This window comes from Cyprinodon variegatus, unplaced genomic scaffold, assembly GCF_000732505.1.
Source record: "Cyprinodon variegatus isolate N-32 unplaced genomic scaffold, C_variegatus-1.0 Scaffold1001, whole genome shotgun sequence".
Taxonomy (NCBI): Eukaryota; Metazoa; Chordata; class Actinopteri; order Cyprinodontiformes; family Cyprinodontidae; genus Cyprinodon; species Cyprinodon variegatus.
The window spans coordinates 33,556-53,391 of NW_015151454.1; the positions used below are offsets into that span (position 1 = coordinate 33,556).

The 19,836-nt window shown below is 39.7% G+C and overlaps 1 protein-coding gene across 1 annotated transcript in view; it reads left to right on the top strand.

The window, feature by feature from the left end:
* The first annotated feature begins 246 nt into the window (after positions 1 to 246).
* The window catches only part of LOC107100702 (solute carrier organic anion transporter family member 2B1-like), a 33,707-nt gene continuing 14,117 nt past the window's right edge, over positions 247 to 19,836 (top strand). Inside the window, exons 1-6 of the mRNA XM_015399282.1 lie at positions 247 to 480; positions 4,622 to 4,724; positions 7,969 to 8,106; positions 9,693 to 9,855; positions 9,951 to 10,160; positions 15,155 to 15,253. Of these exons, the coding sequence (XP_015254768.1) occupies positions 4,656 to 4,724; positions 7,969 to 8,106; positions 9,693 to 9,855; positions 9,951 to 10,160; positions 15,155 to 15,253 (679 nt within the window). The 5' untranslated portion in view covers positions 247 to 480; positions 4,622 to 4,655. The remainder of the gene's footprint in view (positions 481 to 4,621; positions 4,725 to 7,968; positions 8,107 to 9,692; positions 9,856 to 9,950; positions 10,161 to 15,154; positions 15,254 to 19,836) is intronic.

Genomic DNA, 19,836 nt, shown 5'->3' on the forward strand with positions numbered 1-19,836 from the left:
TAGATTTTTAGGATAGTGTAGCAGAGAGAAGAAATTTGGTTTTCAGCCCTCCTGCAGCCAAAGCCTATAGCAGCAGAATTATGGAGAGAGCTGTGGATAACCTGAGCAGTTAAATAACAATTCCAGATGTGAAGCAGCAGCAGGGAGCCAAACAGCAGAGAAGTTTTTTATAGTTCTACCACTGACTGAACAAGTCAAACCAGACTAGGAACTGCCGCTGAAGGATTCTCTGCTCCAGAAACACTTCAGTTCAGCTCTGCAGGAACAGTCCAGTTGAGCTCCTCCAGGAACAGTCCAGTTGAGCCCTCCAGAACCTTAAGCTTTTTTTTTTTCTAGTATCTCCAACAGTTTGGACTTCCTGGGTTGGATTCCTGAAAGCACTCCTCCCCCTCCCTTCCTGCAGCTGGATGTGCTTTCAGCAGAGCAGAAGAGAAGCAGAACCAGCAGCAGCTGAGACTGAACTGAGCTACAGGGATCACAGTAAGTCTTCTGTTTCCTTCAGTTTCGTCATTGTTTTCCCCAGAGGATTGGAGTTTGACTCGATGAGAGAAAGCTGCTGCTGTTCTGTGGAGTGTCTGCTTTTAAAAAAGAACCTCTCTTCACTTCAAGGTGAATGAAACTTCTCTGGAGCATCTTCCTGAGTTAATTCAGGAGATTTCCTGAGCTCAGGCTGATCATCACCATCAGGTTTAGTTGGAGACAAACCTTCATTAACTTCTTCATTACCTCGTGAAAGGAGCAAGAAGGGGGAGAAACTGTTTAACTGATTACATTAAATCTCTGCTTTTATTAACTTATTCCGGATCAGGATTCTTTAGTGAATCTGACAATCTTGTTTTTGTCTCCTGAGCCTTTGGTGTCTGGTTGAAACCAATCTCCTGGAGTTCAGAAAAGGATCTGCATATAAACTATAAATCTGCTCCTTTTTACTGGAGCTGATGGTAAACACATGGCTGATGGTGGCCATAAAAGCCTACTGATTACCGCTAAGCTGGTTACTGATTAATACTTGCAGGTCTTAAAACATGGACCTGCTCAGGTAGAACTGATACTGCTGCTACCAACTGTCTGCCAGCGTGTCATGGTTTTGGTTCAGTTGTGCTTTACTTTGCTTTGGTTTAATTCCTGTTATGTTGTAGTTTCTAGATTTAAGTTCTCTGGTTTTTCTGTTGTTTTCCTTTGTTGCCCTCTTGTGTGTTCCTTTCCCCTTGGCTCCCCCGTTGTCTCCTCTCACACCTGCTCCTTGTCAGCTTGTTAGCCCTGTTTTTGTCTCAGTCAGCTACATATACTCTCCCTCTGCTGTCACTCTCTGTTGGTTCCTTGTTGTTGCTGGTCCTGTCCTCGCTGTTCTCTGCTCACCTCGTCTCTCCCTGGCTCCTTGTGCGTGTTTTCCTCTGATGTCTCCATGGTTCTGATCTGTGTTACATTTTAGTTGGATTCCTGCCTTTAACTGCTTTCATCATTAAAACTACAAGAAATCACCTCAGTCTCTCTGCCTCTGCATTTGGGTCTAAACCTCAACCCAAACGTGACACAGCGGGTCCAAAAGAAAGAGAAATGGAATGATCTAGAATCTGTTCATTCTTGTTTTAGGTTTTCCGAATAAAACAAATGTCAAAAGGTTCAAATATCCATCACATGGATGGAAGCAGCAGATATCAGCCACATACTTTCATTTTTCTGTTTAACAGCAGGTTTTTAGCTGAGCAATGAAACCACAGAGTCTCGACACGTACAAGGTTTTCAAAGGAGAGCGGACAAGAAAAACCGAGGGCTACATATGAGCCCAAAAGTATACAAATAAAGCTAATCAGAGTCACAAACTTAGAAGTACAGAACATCCATTATTGACGCTTTTAAAGGGACATCAGATTTTTATTTTATAAAAGAAATAGACATTTTCTTCTTCAGGTTTGTTATTAAAAAGGTTTTATTTCCATGAAAGAATTCAGGAAATGTGAAAAACAAAACTTTGAAAACTGAGCTGAAAGTTGACGATCTATTTGGACAGTCCAGTTGTGGTCTTAGTGCTTCAAACTACATCAAAAGAGGAAGAGGAGGAGTAAGGTTGAGGGCTGTCTAGATGCGTGGAGGCCTTACAAACTAGGGCTGTAACTAATGATTATTTAGCTGATCGATGAATCTGTCAAATATTTTTCCAATTAATAATCACATTAAAAAAAAGGTTCCTTGAAGATTTTTTACAGAATTAAACCAAAGGAAACTAAAACTTTACCTCTCCAATTCAATTTTGTTTAAATATATATTTAGTGCCAAATCACAGCTCATGTCATTTGAAGGCACTTTATAGAGATAATTAACCCAGATCATCAAATCAGATTGATTTCAAAGTTTTCTATCTAAGGAAAACTAGATGATTGCATCGACTCATTGACTCGACAGCAATCCCTCAAGCTAGTGACAGTGGAAAGGAAAAACTCCCTTTTAATAGGAACAATCCTCCAGTAGAACCAAGCTGACTGGAGTTCAAGGAGACAGAAACAAAGATACAAAAGGCAACTGTCATTTAGCTCCACAGGCGGACCCGTCAAGGAAACACACAGCCAGACAGATGAGCTCCCAGCCAGCTCTTATGTCAGGATTAAAGAAAGCACATACAATTATTCACAGTCAGAGAAACAGGATTACACTGAAAAACAGGCATAGCTCCAACATCTATAAACAAAGGTGTTGATGACAGAAGCTCAGCTGATATTTCTCTCCAGGATGGTGTCACAGCCAAACAGGAACAAACCAGATGAAGCTCTTTAGGAACTCTGGATAGAGCATATTGACAGACAAAAGATGTTAAATATTCATATACATATATAATTACTGCTCTAAGACTGTTGCTCTGTCAGATAAAGGCATGTTTAAAGAAGTTAAAGATAAATCGATTAATAAATAATTTGACAATTATTTCAATAATCAAATAATTATGATTAATTGTTTCAGCTCTATTACAAAGTAAAGGGATTACAGTAAAATCTGAGATTCATCCAGACTGCTGTGTCTTTTCTCACTGGAGAATGACAACAGATCTTACCCGTTCAGATTGAAGTAATCTATGGTCCAGTTCGGAGCAGCCTTGTTCCTCTGATGATTTTCAGAACAGCTTGCTTTAAATGAGCCGATCCAATGCTACTTTACCCACAACCCGTCGGTCAGTCCAATTCAGGCTTCATGGATGCTGGAAGGAGGAGAATCTCAAACACCGAAAATCATCAGAAACCTTCAGTAGAACCTCCTAAGCATCCAGTAGAACCTCCTCCGCATCCAGTAGAACCTCCTCCGCATCCAGTAGAACCTCCTAAGCATCCAGTAGAACCTCCTCAGCATCCAGTAGAACCTCCTAAGCATCCAGTAGTACCTCCTCAGCATCCAGTAGAACCTCCTAAGCATCCAGTAGAACCTCCTAGGCATCCAGTAGAACTTCCTCTGCATCCAGTGGAACCTCCTAAGCATCCAGTAGAACACAGGTGTCAAACTGGTTCCAGAAAGGGCCGTGTGGCTGCAGGTTTTCTTTCCAACCAAACAATAGCACACCAGACTCCAGTCATCCCATCAAGTCATCATGTTCAGATTGGACTCCCTTGATGAGATGAATGAAGTCTGGTGTGCTATTGCTTGGTTGGAAAGAAAACCTGCAGCCACACGGCCCTTTCTGGAACCAGTTTGACACCCCTGCAGTAGAACCTCCTCAGCATCCAGTAGAACCCTCTCTTGTTGGTACAGTACCAGCACGGCTATGTTCTAACCTGAGGCCATATTAGTCCAAATGACTCAGAATGTTTAAAGGTCAGAAACATCAAACATTCCAAGTGAACTCTGTGAACTTTCAATCCAGCTCAATTGCTGTGATGACAGGAACCAGTCCAACCAGCTTGTTGACAAACTGATGGGACCAATAGTTTTCAGCTCCATGGTATAAAGGGCAGAAATGTGTGACGATAAAGACCGAATGTTTCCACCTGCCTCTAAATGAGCTGTTGGTTCTGAAAGGAGGAGCCGCTTCCTGCCAAAGCAGCGCTCAGAATCATCCACCATAGAACCACCACCCTCCATCTGAAGATGGAGACACTGCTTTCTCTACAGGTTATATACCTAGAAGAAGGAGATCCTCGGTGGGAGAGGTCCTAAAGCCCTCCAGCTGTTGTTTGGTCCAGGATGTGATGGTTGAACATCTGATGATCTTCAGGCAACAGAATAATCCCTGCCCTGCATTGTTTTCTGTAAAGAAGACTGAAGATTAGCCTGGTTGTGGTTTTTAGATGTTGTAGGAAATGATCCACAGATGTATGCAGGAGAATCTCTCAGCAGCTTAGCTCTACCATAACACCCCCCTTAATGTTAAAGACCCTGCAGACCTTTAGGGGCCTCCAGGTCTGGACTGTAACCAGATCCCTGGGGGTTTTCATCTTCTCTGTGTGATGTCCCAGCAGCTTTTATCCTGCCTGTCCTTATTTTTCTCTGAGGTCTCCAGGAATGTGCTATGTGTGCAGAGGCAGGCAGCAGTAGGCCTGCATGAAATTAACCTGTGGTTGTGGAGCAGGACCGTGGGGGAAGTTTGGAGCTAAAAACTGCCTTAATGGTCCACTTTGTTGTTGTTGGTGTGTTCTAGGTTCTGCTCTTCCTTGCAAAATCAAAAATAAAAGATGGTGGCAAAAAGCATCAACATGAACTCTGGGGGCGTCCGCCGCTGGAGCCCTTTCAGCAGCATCAAGGTCAGTCTGGTTCACATTACATCTCTAATGGGCTTGACCCTGCATTAAAAGAAATGTGATTCAACGGCTTTTAAATGTATGTCTCTGCTTCTGAAAACATGCCTGCATTGGTTTCTCAGGTGCTGCTAAACATAAGATTCACTGTTTAGAAAGAAACGCTGTCAATCACACTCAAACCTTTCTGACTGAAGTAGAACCTTTCTATCTCTTAAAAGCCAGACTAAGTATATCATTAATTAAAAACTTATTTCAGCAAAAACAAAAGTTTACACAAAAGCTACAATTAAAAGATCTTTGAACAACTTAACAAAGCAATGATGATGTCATATTTTTCTAAACCTCTGATTGGTTCATTCACAACATTTCAGTTAAAAGTGGGGAAACCTGTTATTGTCAGTTAAAATAGTCATTATCTGGTATTTTACATGTGTAATACTTCTAAAAATGTATTTAAATTCATGTTTAATCATTTGAGGAGAATACTGAGCTCATTATGGCCCCTTTTCATTACCTTTGTTTGATAATTTGACTCATAAGTATGCATGTTAATGTTAACCAGGTTTCATTTTTCTGTCATTTCCAAGTGTATTACACAATACTTAAAAAATACACTAGCAGAAACACTGACACGCTGCCTGCAGTGAGCCCCTGATTGGTGGAATAGGGAGGGGAGTGTCATAGTAAGGAGGGCCAATGTTAGCATCCTTCCAGGTTTTATGTAGCTCAATGAGTCAGACCAAAATCACACTTTGTGGAGAACTCAGCCTTATGAACTTCTCTGCTTTGAGCAAAGTGCCAAAAGAAAAAGTAAAAGCAGCCTTCCAAAGGGGTTGCTCTGTGGCATTGTCTCCCACCTTAAAAACAGAAGCAGAGCTTTATTTGAGAAATCATGTCCAATGATCTGATAAAACTGAGGTGTTTGGTTCTGTTTGAAGGAAAAAGCATGAGAAAATCATCCCTTGTAGCAGCAACCTGTTGTATTGGTGTTTGCTGCTGATCAAATTTATATTAAAAACATAAATAAAAGACATGGAACATGTTGGCACACAGCATGTTTCGAAATATCATGTATGTAAATAGTTTGTTTAAAGGGACGATGTGTAACTTATTTGGCTTTAAGTAACCAAAAACCAAGAATTGCTTTACGATATACATGTTCTTCTGAAGACTAATAACATTCCATTTTAAATGAAAGCATACTTTTAGTTTTGAATTAAGAATTCATAAATATGTCCAGCTGAACACACTGGAGGGTTCCATATTGGGGCGTCTCTACTTGATTAAATTTGCTGAAACGGGACAAATATGTCAGCAAACATGTTTTATATCTATGTTACGAACCAGGATAAAACCAGTGTCTATATCGCCATAGTTTTTTCTAAAGAGAATGGTGCTTTAAAACCCGAAGTAGAAGTTGGGAGCTTTGTGCTGCACAGGTAAGTTTATGGATTCAGTATAACAGTGAAAATAAATTTCTGTCTTATGCTAAAGATATGTGAAAACATGTTTTTCCTCGGGCCTATTTGTGAGATGAAATATTTAGATTGTGCTTTTTCTTGGCGTAATAGGAGTAGGTTTAGAAAAATATTGTATCAGCATCTATGCTGTAATGTTTAAGGTAGGGGTAACATAAAGCAGTTGCCTCCTTACTCTAGACAAGGGTGAAATATAGACAACATGCCCTCTAAGGTGCTTAAGGCTCCCTCATGCCATGAATACAAGACAGTTGTTGTGTTTATCTGGCCAGTGGACCTAACAGGGAATGTCCTTGATGAACTGAAGTTGTTTTCCTCCAAATGTTCATGTGTGAGAAAGTTCTTTATGCAGAGGTGAGATGGTCCCAAGAGTGTCTTGGGATTTTTACAGTATAAATGTGTGTCCTGGGCTCTATCTCTCCGTCTAAGAACGTTAAATAAATTTGTGGTCAGGTGACGTTTTCCTCGTGACAGCCTGTCAGGTTTATTCAATGATGATTATAAAATTAATGTGTGCTTATAAACCATTTGTGCAAGGGGGATGCTGCACTGTGTCTTGTGATGCAGTCAGGAGACCATCCTGCCTTGTCATTCTGATGGAGCATCTTGTCTTTATGAACTGATCAATTGTTCTGTCAGAACAAATACTGTTTTGTAACCATGTGCTATGTTCTGTTAATATAAGACGGCTGCAGGAGAGGATTAGGAGAAAGAAAGCTTGAAGTTGGGTTGGGCTTTTTCTTTCCGCTCCTGCAGAAGCTGCTTCAATCTCTTTCCTGTGTAGACTCAATTTCTATTCTCAATTTCTATTTTTTTTACAAACGCTACATTTCCTGAATCTAACACAGCCGTATTTTCCAAGATATATTTTCATACATTTTTAATGTGTTTCAGTTCATTAGCTAGTGCAGCTCAGAACATGTTTCCGTCACAGAGAAATGTTGTACTGCGGTCGCACATGGTACCATATGTAGGACCTTTTATAACTTATTGCAATCAATAACAACGTTGTTTACTTCATCTCCCACCTAGACACTTAAAATTATGCAGAAGGTTGACAACCCCAATTCTATGACACACCACAGCTTCCGTCATAGGTACCACCGCAAGGTTTTTTGTAATTCATTTTAACACCAGGTGGTGCACGAGTGTGAAAATCTTACACCCAAAGGCATTAAATACCTGCTTCCATTCCTCATTGAGCTTTCGTTGTTCTGTGTGAGGTGGAATAAAACATCCACAGTTTTCTAACACTTTACGACAGGATATGTTTTGCTCAGATTTCTTCCATATTGGAGAGTAATCTGATTAAGGTTCACTGCGCGGTTTAGTCTATGAGGAATTCAAAGGCATCATATCCTCAGTTAAACTAGTCATTAGAATGGTCAGATGGCAGTTGGTTGCAAATTCGACCAAACTTGTTAGTAAATCAAACAACACAGAGGAGGTTGAACACCAAACAATGAATTAGAAGAAGACCAGAAGCTCAACCCAAAAGGTATTCGATTGTTCTGAGCTTAGCTCAGGGATTGTTCTCATTGGGTCAGACTTTAATGTTTTTGGTTAATGACCCAAATGAGCTCAGTTAGGATGAATCCAGTTCTTCTCGTAGTTGTTTATACGCGATCTAACCCTTCATCCTATCTCTTTTCCTTCCAAGCTACCAGTCTTTCCTGGTTTCCAGACTGAGGATTTGTTCAGACAGAGGACAAACGTTGCCATGTTGATTCCTCCTCTGTTCACAGCCTTCCTCCTGTCTGTCTCTACAGGTATTTGTGTTCTGCCACAGTTTTCTGCAGCTCGCTCAGCTTTTAGTCTCTGGTTTCATGAAGAGCTCCATCTCCACCATTGAAAGACGCTACGGCCTATCCAGCCAGAAGTCAGGGATCCTGGCATCCTTCAACGAGGTCAGTTCAGCAGCTTCATCTGTGATTCTCTTTGGTTATCTCACAGTAAATCTGCTTTTTGTGACCAACTTTACTAGAACAAAACCAAACAAAAAGTTGGTGCTCAAAGAAAATACTGACTTACTCTACACTTTTCAGGTTATATTTTCAGCAATGTATATATCAATGCTTTACCAAAACTCCCCTTTGTCTTGTTCTAGCACATGAAACCATAACAAACAAGCACATTATAAAACGTGGAGTTTAAGAGGTCAAGAGAAAAGTCTTTCTTTTGTTTATTCTCAAGCATGTCTTTAATACTGCTGTTCAAAAAATACCTATTATTTTTTGGAATAAAGCTAAGATCTTTCAGTCATGTTTGAACTGATGCAGCTTGGGCTGTGTTTTACTCTCCAAATTTTATATCTATATTGTCAGAATCTAGAAGGCGTTAACTTTCAAATGATGTATCACACATAAAATATGGGCTTACTGTACAGTTCCGCAGTTGTTTGCTTTTCCAATTTGGTATAGAAAATAGGCGAGGATTACTTCAAAATGAGATGGATGTGAAGAGGTTAACAGCTGTAGTATGTCACAACCAAACTAGGAACAAAACTGGACTGACGTCTAAACCCTCAGTTGCATCAACCTTGTGAAAATCCATAAGGATTTAAAAAGAACATTTGAACACTGCACTGAATTTTCATACCTTACTGCAGTATCACCATCCCCTACCCACACACCTACCTGTCGAGTAGCGCTGGCCTATGGCGACAGTGGGCCGCTGTGGCAGCAAATCCTATAATATTTTGCAAGGAGACCTCTCCGCGCAAAGCATTCCGGGACATATCTGCCTCTTCTGAGGCCGTTGTTTTCTTCTCATAAACTTCGTAGACATTTTTTCTCTTACAACCTTCTGCCATTTTCAAAGAACTGCGGTGAGAAAGGTGAGCTTCAATGACTGTCTGAAAGCGTATCTCACCACAGATATACGCCTGAAAGTGCGCATGCAGAGAAAAAGATAGCTAATGGAACGAGCACGTAGGACAGTCTAACATAAATATATCACCAGAATGACTGACAATTAGGTGGACCACTTATTTTGATGATCCACCCAGAAATAAAATATTGTCCTCTATATATTTAAACACAGCTTATTACCATCATGCATAGCAAAACCCTACACAGACCCCAATAAGAGCGGTTTATAAATTAGCTGCATGCCCTCCTAGGCAATGCAAATGGTGCTGTCAAAAATGTTTGATTCAACAGTGTGGTGTTAGGCACTGTTACTAAGTGACAATACGTGGTCACAGTATGTGATGAAACCAAACTGTCTGGGATTTACGCAGAAAATCGGCTGAGTTTAAACACAACGTTTATGATTTAAAAACATACAAACTGTTAAGAGTATTGGCTGTCTTTTTCATGGCCTTCGCTACAAACCAAAATCACTCTTTTCTCAGAAATGGATGTTTTTATCTGTTATCTCTATTTGTGTTCTGCAGAACTGATCCTGATTTTGTTTTGGCAAGTCAAATCTCTGTCAGGTAATGATGCTGGATCTTCCTGTCTTTCACTGGTTTCTCTCTTCCTGTATCCAGGTGGGGAACACTGTTCTGATCATCTTTGTGAGCTTCCTGGGAAGTCGTGTTCATCGTCCGCGGTTCATCGGTGGCGGTGCTCTGCTGGCATGTTTGGCCTCGCTGCTTATGGCACTGCCCCACTTCCTGAGTGATGAGTACATCTACACAGACCGAATCAGCAGTAAGACCTCATGCTTCTGCAAGATTCCTCCCGCCGTTCAACAAAAAAACTGTTTGGTTTGTTGCTCTAAGATAATCTCGCCTGTTTCCCAACAGCCTCCACTGATAACAGCTCAGGCCTCTGCGGTACATCCTCCTCCTCCAACCAAACATGTCTCGAGCAAGACAGCCCCGCCCAACAGATGGTCTACCCTCTGCTGCTTCTGGGTCAACTGCTACTGGGCATTGGAGCCGTCCCTATCCAGCCCTTCGGCATCTCCTACATCGATGACTATGCCAGTAGGAAGAACTCTCCGCTCTACCTTGGTAGGACACAGCAAATAAATCAACAAAGTTTAAACTCAATCATACTTTATTATGTAGCTGCTCTCTAAATATAACAAGGTATGGAGCTTCACAGCTTGTCTGGATCAGTGGAGAAAAGAATGAAGAAGCAAAAATCTCTGTTCAACATTTTACTAATAGCTAGAACCAGAACTCTCTGCCATGTCCAATGTTTGACAAACAGAGACACTGCTAAATGAAACTAATCAGAAAATGTTCCTTTATTTAGCTAAGGTGGCATAAAAGGTTGGCCTATGAAGCAATGGGAGGTTCAGATGTGAGAATTTGGTTTAGACAGTGTGGTATAAAGGGATGCCCTCATCTTGTCTAGTTCCTCTGGGGCCGAGCGATGATCTGTTGTTTCAGTACTTCATGTCATTCCTCTTCACTGTTGTCAACCCAACGATTGAGGTCTAATGGCCCAAAGATACTGAATGACCAGGTTAGTCCATCAGTTTATTCCTGGTTTTCATACAGGTTTTCATAAAGTTTTCATACATACTACTGAACAGCTTTCATATACACTACTGAAAAGCTTTGTTACATACTACTGAAAAGTTATTTGGGGATTTTAGTAGTAATGGAAGATATTTCAGTGAAACAGGAAGGAATGTCATTCAACCAGAAGTTGTTTTAAACAGAGGTCATTCTGAATAGATCTCCAGCCAAAATTTTATCAAATAAAATTATTGATTATTACTTAGCTATCAGCTGAACACCTCACAGAAGCATGGGCATTACTCAACTTCATTTATTTTTTTGCTTCAATGGAGATCCTGCTCTGGTGTTGTGCTAAATTCTGTTCCCCTATGAAAATCTGTTCCCCCTGTGTTGCGAGCGCACATTGCATCCATAGAAGCAGTTCTGATCATTCTCCAGGCGCCTCTCATCATTTCTCTGTAAAAACAAATCATATAATCATGTCAAGGTTGAAACATTTTGTTTAATCGGCAGCTAGTGTTTACAAAATTGTAAAATCAAAAAATAAACAAGGTCTCCTTACGCTGTTTAACGATCTTTTTCCAACTTTTGAAACTTAAGCCTTACAGAAATAAAAATCAGTCACCAAACGCAGATTTCCAACCCGTAGTGTGTATTTATAACTATTCATTACTGATATAAAAGGATGGAAACTTGCTGACAGTTGGGCACAAAAATAAATACTTCCTGCAAAAATGAGAGTGTAGACTTTCTGCTTAATCCTGTTGTAAAATATGACAGATTACTGCATTAAGGAACTTTCTAGTATCCTACATGCTATCACACATAACATTTTTTGAGAATTTGGAAACAGTTGCTCTTTATTTCCCAAAGATATATGAGGAGGAGAGGAGAGAATTGATATTTCAGCTGCCTGAAATAATCCGTTCCCCCTCCATAACATGGGAACAAATGAATTTAGCTGCAACTCTTTATCTGTGTTTATTGCTCTCTTCATCAACAACAAACCCTCTGGATTTGGTGACATTTGATCAATAGTTGCCTAAACTAAAGGAAGGGAACCATGTATTTTAGCTGATTGAAATAATCCGTTCCCTCTACATAACATGGGAACAAATAAACAAATGCTATGAATTTGGAAGTTGTCATTATTTTTCTATATAACATTTGAAACATTTATTATTTGACATTTTGAAATCAAAAATTGTTAAATAAATATGACTGTTGGTTTGATGACCTTTATGGAATGTATTTTCTGTTTAAATGTTTATCTAACAATTTAGTGGACTTTGTTTCTCAAGATTGAAGACATTTTACATCCCATCCAGAAAGCTTGCTTTGAAATTAGAAAGGGATGGGAAGCGAAACATCTTCAGACTTGGAAAACAAAGTCCACTGGTTTGTTTTAAAGTTGTTTTGGGAATGACAGTGACCTGAGAATCTTCACCAGCTATTTGCAAATATTTTTGCAGATATTACATCTAACAATGTACCTTACAATATAAATACATACAGTGTTTTCTGTAAAGCCACAAATCCCATGATGCTGAAAGGGCTTCTGTTTTAACTGAAATTTGCAAATAGCTTTTCAGTAGTGTATATGAAAGCTTTTCACTAGTATGTATGAAAGGTAAAGCTTTTCACCAGTGTATATGAACACTTCTCACTACTTTTTATGAGAGCTTTTGAGTAGGATATATAAGAGGTAAATGTTTTCACTAGTTTAGGTAAGAGCTTTTCACTAGCATTTATGCACATTTTCTGTATATTATATGGAAGAGATAACTTTAATGTGTGTATATGGAAGTTAATTCTGAATTATGTCCCGGGGGCACCTCATAACCAGCTGTTATAGCGGAACTCACCCAGAGGTTGTACCCTGTCAGCCAATGACTGAAAAAAGTGTGTCTTTTACTTCTTATGACCCCGTCTAGTCACTGTTGAGAGCAGTTCTGGGTTAAACGTTTAGGTCTCTGCGGAGGAATTACCCAGTTCACTCATCATTACTTTACTGGCCCTCTGTCATTTAAGGAGTAAGTCAGAATTGCTGCTTGTTACCAGAGGGGCAGGCTCACCCTGACATGGTTAGTCACCTTGGTGATTGATCAGTCAGTTCCCATTTTTTTTTTTTCAGTGCAGTTAAAGTTAATTTATACAGCAACAATTCACAAGACTTTATCTCATCACACGTAAATCATGGAAAACCCGACAGATTGCATCGAGTCTTTGATTCACAGAATTCCCTCCTGGATGAGCCACAGTTGCTGGTCGCTCCAGTGTGGTGGCTTTTGAAGCAATCCCTCTGACTCTAACTTGACTTCACAGTTGTGAGAACAAACACCCAGCAGGGCTCCTCATGGTTTCCATTCCTGTTTTCTGGATCATAGCTCAAACTAGATATCCTTAAACATTTTGGACACCTCAGAAAGGCTATTATCTTACCTGAGTGAGAAATAACACCGTGTGTTATCATAACGACCCAGAGGCTGGTAGGAATGCTAACAGTTTGGTGGCAGATGGTAACTGAGCCCCTTTGTGTAAGAAGGTGTAGATATCAACCTGAGAGGTGATTAACACATTGTCCCAACGTCACAAAGAAAGTTCCCCATTATAAGGAGGAACAGGACATTCCTGAATGCGTCAATCAAGTCGAGAAGTAACTGCAATGAAAGGACTGCTGGAGGAACTCTAGTCTCCTGAGAGCAGGAATAGATTTTACTGACAGAGCAGGCTGCTCCTTCTCTGCAGCTTCTCTGCTTATATAACTGACCTACTTTAGCCGGTTTCCTGGAACTGAATCTGATCCTCAGAGGAAACTGTGCTAAAACTGTGTTGCACATTTCACTCCTTCACTCCTGCATGGTCATTTTGTTGAAATATCTTAGACACTTTCAGAGAAATGCTAGTGTTCTAATGCTTTCTAAGCACATTTATGAAACACTTGGTGATTAATACTTTCTGCAGAAATGTTGAACTTCTTATTTTTCTGTTTCGTATGTTACTTAGAATACAAAGAAAGAACAAGCAGTTTAGTGAAAGCACTGTGATGTAGAAATGCTTTTTTTGCTCTGAGTGCAGAAAGCAAATGAGGAAGTCGTCTAGATCTTTAGGTGCGGTCCGAACTCCCTTAGGCGGCTTTATCAGATACTATCTACACAGCAATGAAGTTATCTTAAACAGCGCAGACCAAAGCACAGAACCACGAGGAACTCCGGAAATAATACCTATCTCTGAAAAAAATTACGTTTCTAAGCATTCAACTGCTGGGTCTTAAAGGTATGGAGGAGGATGTACTTTTTCCGCGTGGATCATCAAAATAAGTGGTCCTCCTAACTGTCAATCATTTTGGTGATATGTTTATGTAAGACCGTCCCCATTTTCACTTACCGGTGGTGAATCTGACATAGTGGAAAAATTGCAAATCTTCTTTTGGAAAGTAAGCTTGTATGAACGATGCAAACAGCAAATTTGAAACACAGCGTGCACAAGGAGATCTGGCCTCATGCATGCTCTCGCACACGTTTAATAGGTGTTCCCTCTCAGGAGCGGGTACAGGGTTGTCCGTGTGCATCTCTTTTTTTTAGAGTGGAGAGGGTGGGTCTTTTAAAAAATTTGTGAAAATCCTCCACTATATCTTAAAAAAAATTAAGGCATGTTGTTACATATAGGGGATGGAAGAGGAAAAAAGTTTGGTTTTTAACAGGAACATTTTGTTCTTATGTCAATGTAGCTTGTTTTATTCAACTAATAGGAGAGAAAAGGTTATGTTTTAATCAATAAATTGAAAAACACCAGGATGGTGAGAGATTTTTTAGATATTTGTAAGTTGGATTCAATGTAGACATTGAAACAGTCACTGTGTCTTTTAGCAGCTTCTGACAGACTAGATCATGATTGCTGAATCAGCCTCTGTTTATCAAAATTATCACTATTTGAGGGGAAACATCAACTAGCGATAAGAACCATGGAACTCCTGATCATTGGGTCTGAAGGTTCCATGTTCTGCTCCAACATGAGTATAAGAACTTTCCCAATCCACATATGGTCCAGAGATGGACTGAAGTGTTTGAACAGGAGGGAAGAGGACACCATGCCAGCCTTTGAGGCATGGTGTTGGCAGTGTCATGCTGCTGCTGGGCTTTCCATCTGGAAAGAGGGACTGATGCATTTCCAAAGAGAAGACTTCATGAAGTGAGGAAATCATATGGAAACACTGAAGCATCATGTCAAGGATCAACTGGAAGGTTGAAGTTTTGAGACAGCTGCATCTTCTAAGTGTCCCTCAGTGTGCATCATAAGCTGTGAACTTTTAAACCCTGCGGTTTCGTCGTACAGTTTTAGCTGTAGCTGAGTACAATCATTGAAAAATATCGCACAGTTTATGTCCGCCTTAAACAAACAGCAATAGGAAAGATTTAATGTCAGAAAGATGCTCTTTGTGTGATTAAAGGATAAATATCTTCCTTGCATGTTCTTTTTTTCCCTTATCTCTGTTTTTGTTGTTGTTTCAAATCTTTTTCTGTTGCGTCTTCCAGGCATCCTCCTCGCTGTGACCTCCATCGGCCCGGCCTTCGGCTTCATCACCGGCTCCTTCATCCTCAAGCTATATGTTGACTTTGACAAACTGTCAAAAGGTGAGCAAACAATCTACAGCAGTGACGGCTCCCAGCTGGACCAAAATGATGACGTTTATAAATGTGGCAGAGGAATGGGGAGGATATATTGCTTAAATCAGGGTTTTAAAGTGAAAGCACTTAGTGGGTAATTTCCTTTAGAAATACGAATGTTGCACAAAGTGTTGCACAAAATGTTAAAGATAGACTAAACTTAGATGATTCATAGTGAAGTGTTTGCACTTTATTTGACCTTGTATTCAAAGTCAAAGTGATTTTCCAGTGTTTTCTATTTCTACAGAAAACCAACCATGTTTCTTATTTTTACCAAGGGACACATGAAACTACCCATGGAGGGGAGGGGGCGTCATTGTTCTCAGCCAAAGAGAATCTCTTTTCAGCATTAAGTTATTATGAAGGAGCCATGACCTCTGTCCTTCACTCTTCGTCCAAGAATTTCTAAAGTAAACAGAAACTTCCCATAATAATGTCCAAATGTTGTTCAAAAAGTCAAACAGGCTCATATGAGCAACACTGAGGCCTTAGAGTTCAAGCTGCTAATATCTGAACAGCAATCAGTCGTTCTGATTGGTTCATTTGAGACATTTATCAAAACCACTTTGATAACAGAGACAGATCTTTATGTCTGTCGTATTTGAATTTTCTTACTAGTTTTGGTAAACGGTTGTCTTGGGATGTGATTTTTGTTTGATGGTCAAACTGGTGAAACTTTTACTTTCTGCGGTAGGTGTCTCTTCGGTTCCATATGGTAAATGCCTCTTTAATAAATCAGTCAATACATTAATGAGTCAAACCCAGTCATACACAAAACATGAGCACCTTGATTTCCTTTTTTTCCAAAAGCTTTGTCAGGTTTTGCTTGGTTCTGAACTTAAGTTTATATATCAAGATATTAGAAAACATAACATAACCCTAACCAGGCTCACTTTTTTCTGCAACAGTTTTGAATTTCAAAATATGGGTCAGTTTTGGGCAGCCACTACATTAATGGAAGACAAACACCATGGACGAGATTTATCAATTATTATTTCAATATTGGACTTAATTATAAACAAATCATCATATGATATCATTCTTGCTCCTCTGTGTGCTAAAATATTATGTCCACATTTGATTGCGCAGACATTGCGCAGGAATTAGAATAGGTTTTATTATAGGTGCTGTTTATGTTTTCCTAGATGTTGATAACATTTGATGAGTAACATCTGGAGGGTTTCTGCTGTCATCTTGAAATGAAAGTATGACCTAAAAGCAGATGGTTTTGTTTTGGTAATTATTGAGACTAAGAGAAAATAAAAAAGGCATGTTTAGATTAGTCACATTTAAATGGGAAAAGAGAATATTTTCAGAACATAGAGGAACAAGATTGACATCAGCTAACTCCAGTAAAAAACATAAAACCTAATGATTTCAAAGGTCCAAGCAAGCATCAAAGGCATTTTTTATGATGCAATGTCATTTATATTTATGCAATGTCATCTAAACCCAGTGAGGACTAGATCTGCTGCAGTTACGAAATCTGGGTCTTCTAATTTTCTTTCATTTGTTCCAAGCTTGAAATAAAAGTCTGTAAACTTCCACAGAGGTGTAAGTTCTCCATTGCCGTAGGGGTTTATTGTGTGTCAGATGCAACATTTCAAAGATTATGGAGGATGTTGCAAAATGAAGTCAGGATACATATAAACTTGATTCCAACATATTTTTTGGAGGGTTTAATAAACTGATTTTACTGTCCTTTCATTAGATCGGAACTCTGGATGAGATCTGCCATCTCTGTTATTAGAGCGGTTGAGAAAGCAGTCTGATGTGAAGAGTGCATGCCAAAAGTTTGACGTCTTCCGAATTTATGTCTCTCAAGTTTCTTTGTGGACCTGTTTGAACAGAGCTTAATTCCTCTGTCTAATGGGTGTGTGTGAGAACACGCGTGCAAAGTACTTCTGAATACGCATAAAGGTCGGGTCTGTCAACAGAAAAGGTTGGCACCGATTCAGTTCAAAGGTACTTTCAGTTGGTGTGTAAAAAATCTGTTTCACGAATCCTAAAGCGAGGCAGTAAATATATTTCCTGAATGATCATATCTTAGTTTATATCTTATCTCTGACTTCTTATCTTATCAAAGAACTCTGCATTGATCTCTGCGGCATGCTTTCTCCCCATATCAGATTGATTAATATTTAGTCACACTGAAGGACAGCAGAGCAAACTTTACTATAGACCTCTAACCTATGAATAATTGAAAAATCACCGATTACTCTTTATCTGGATGAAATCTATGTGTAATTTTCTAGGTGAAGGTTTTGTAACCTGAATTACATTTAAAAAATGAAAACACATTGAGTCATTCATTTTCGCTTTTGTATTCACATGTTACTTTAGTAGCAGGGCTTTTTGAAGCTTGAACTTTATCTTCACTGAATGTTTCTTTAACTTTTCGTATTGAAGAATGAAACAAAACAAAAGGAAAATGTCCTCATAAAACAGGTATAACTATAGGTCCCTGTTCATACACAATGACATGTGCTTGTGTATGAATATACATGTGTTTTCAGGTTGGATTATGAGATTATTTTGTTATTTAGTTCTTTGTTGCCTGAGCTAACGGGGACATTATGAGTAAGTCTTGCTGTGGCAGACATTAAAGTGTCAGTTAGGGATTGGTCACTCTTCCTGTTCTGGTTGTTTAATCACCGTGATGACGAAGGAGCCTGTGTTAGATGTTGGTGATATTTGTTACACCTCCGCAGGCGATTCATACAGACTACTGATGGTGATGGCCTCTCATTCTTGGCCTGATTCAACAAAATTTACAATCCCTTATAGACAGATTGTATTTTAAACTCTAGAAAAGTTCCTTATTCACATCTGCAAAAACCCAAACGACAAAGTTTTAAGTTTAAGGTTTTATTAACTCTTAGTCATTGTGATTGGCCTCGGTTTAAAGGAAATACTCCATTCGGTTCAATGCTTCCCCAGCTTGGTTTGGTTTTAAGGAAATGCATCATTCTCCAAGGCATGTTACATGAGCTAATTCAAGAATCAGCATTCGTTGGCAGACTCAGTAATGCCTTCCGATGATGCGTTTAAAGTTGTTAGACTGCCGTGTCCAGACTGATCTGTTTCCTCTTTGATGAAAGAACCGCACTGTAAAAAACAACAGTATGTTAAGGGAAAGTGCAATTAGCTTCCAGTATATAAGCTCTCCTAGTTTCCTTGTTGTTATGATGTTTTAAGGAGATCTGACCCACATGCAGTAAACCACTCAGACAAACCAGACTAAAGTTTAACAGGTTTATTAGGAGTCCAAATGGGTTGGATTCAGGTGAACTCAGAGGGCTGGTGAACCTGGAACTGGAAGTAAGAGGGGAAGTTCACAGAAGTTAGTTTAGGGTCCGTGGGAACTTTGAACGACATCTTGCAAAAACAGAGGTAAACTGGACTCACATTTGTGGAGAAAGGTTTCTTCCCAGTATCCAGTCGGTGTGGGTTTTTCCAGAGATAGAGGGGCTCGTTGGAGGGCGGACAGGTTTTGGTTTGGGTGGTTCCTGAGGAGCAATGGAGCGGACTGCCACTTAGATTTCAGGGAGTACTTGAACGGGACGTGTGGAGATAAATCCCCTACTCAGTATGAAGCTCAAACAAATCCTTCCAGGGGGGAGAAGGCCAATAATCCAGTATGCAAGATGACCTCCTGCCGAAAGGCAAAAGACAAAAACAACGTTAGAACTAAGCGAGACAAAGACTCAGTTTGACTCAGCTAAACTCAGCTCGGCTAGAGTACCCAAAACTGGCAAACACTCTGGCATCGAGGTAGTGACAGTCCACCGCTCAAATACTCCCCGGTGATGAGCCAACCAGCCGCAGGTGTGCAGAAGGACGAACGAGGACAGGGCACCACCTGGTGGTGGAGGGAGAGAAAAACACCAAAACACACAAACTAGATTCCTAACACTTGTGTTCCTTGTTGAGAGTGTTTGAACCTTAGAGAAAGATCCTTCAGCTGTTAGAGGGTTTAGTCTGACCTTTATGGTTTAAAGTTTTTTTATTGTCTTTTGAATTATTTGTTTAGTTGTGAAGCTTTAATATTAATGTAGTTTTCTATGCTGCCCTATTTAATTTATTTAATGCAAATTAATAAACTTTGACATTGTTTTAAGCGATTCCAGAACACAAATAAGGTTTTCCTCAACCCAGCCGAGCTTCTGTGACCTTTGAGAGGTTTATTAGGATCTTTCAGAGTTTTTCCAGAATGTCTCAGCAAGGAGGGTTTAGACTGCACTAGTAACATACCATCTCAGTAAAGACCTTTTTTATGACATAAGTTTGGAATCAGTCCTTGTAAAAAAAACCTGTCTAACAGATCCAGACTTTTGGAAAACAGCGAAACTAAGCACAGAAAATGAACCTAATGGAGCAACAGTCCAGAAACAACAGATTGTTCATCATAATAGTTCAGAAAACATTGAGAATCTTTTTTTCCTGTACTCAGTTAACCCGACAGCTTCCTGTGAATTTTCCTACCAAAGCATCACTAAAAGAATTCTGTGCTAATCCAACGCAGACCGACTCAACAGCTGTACTGCTGC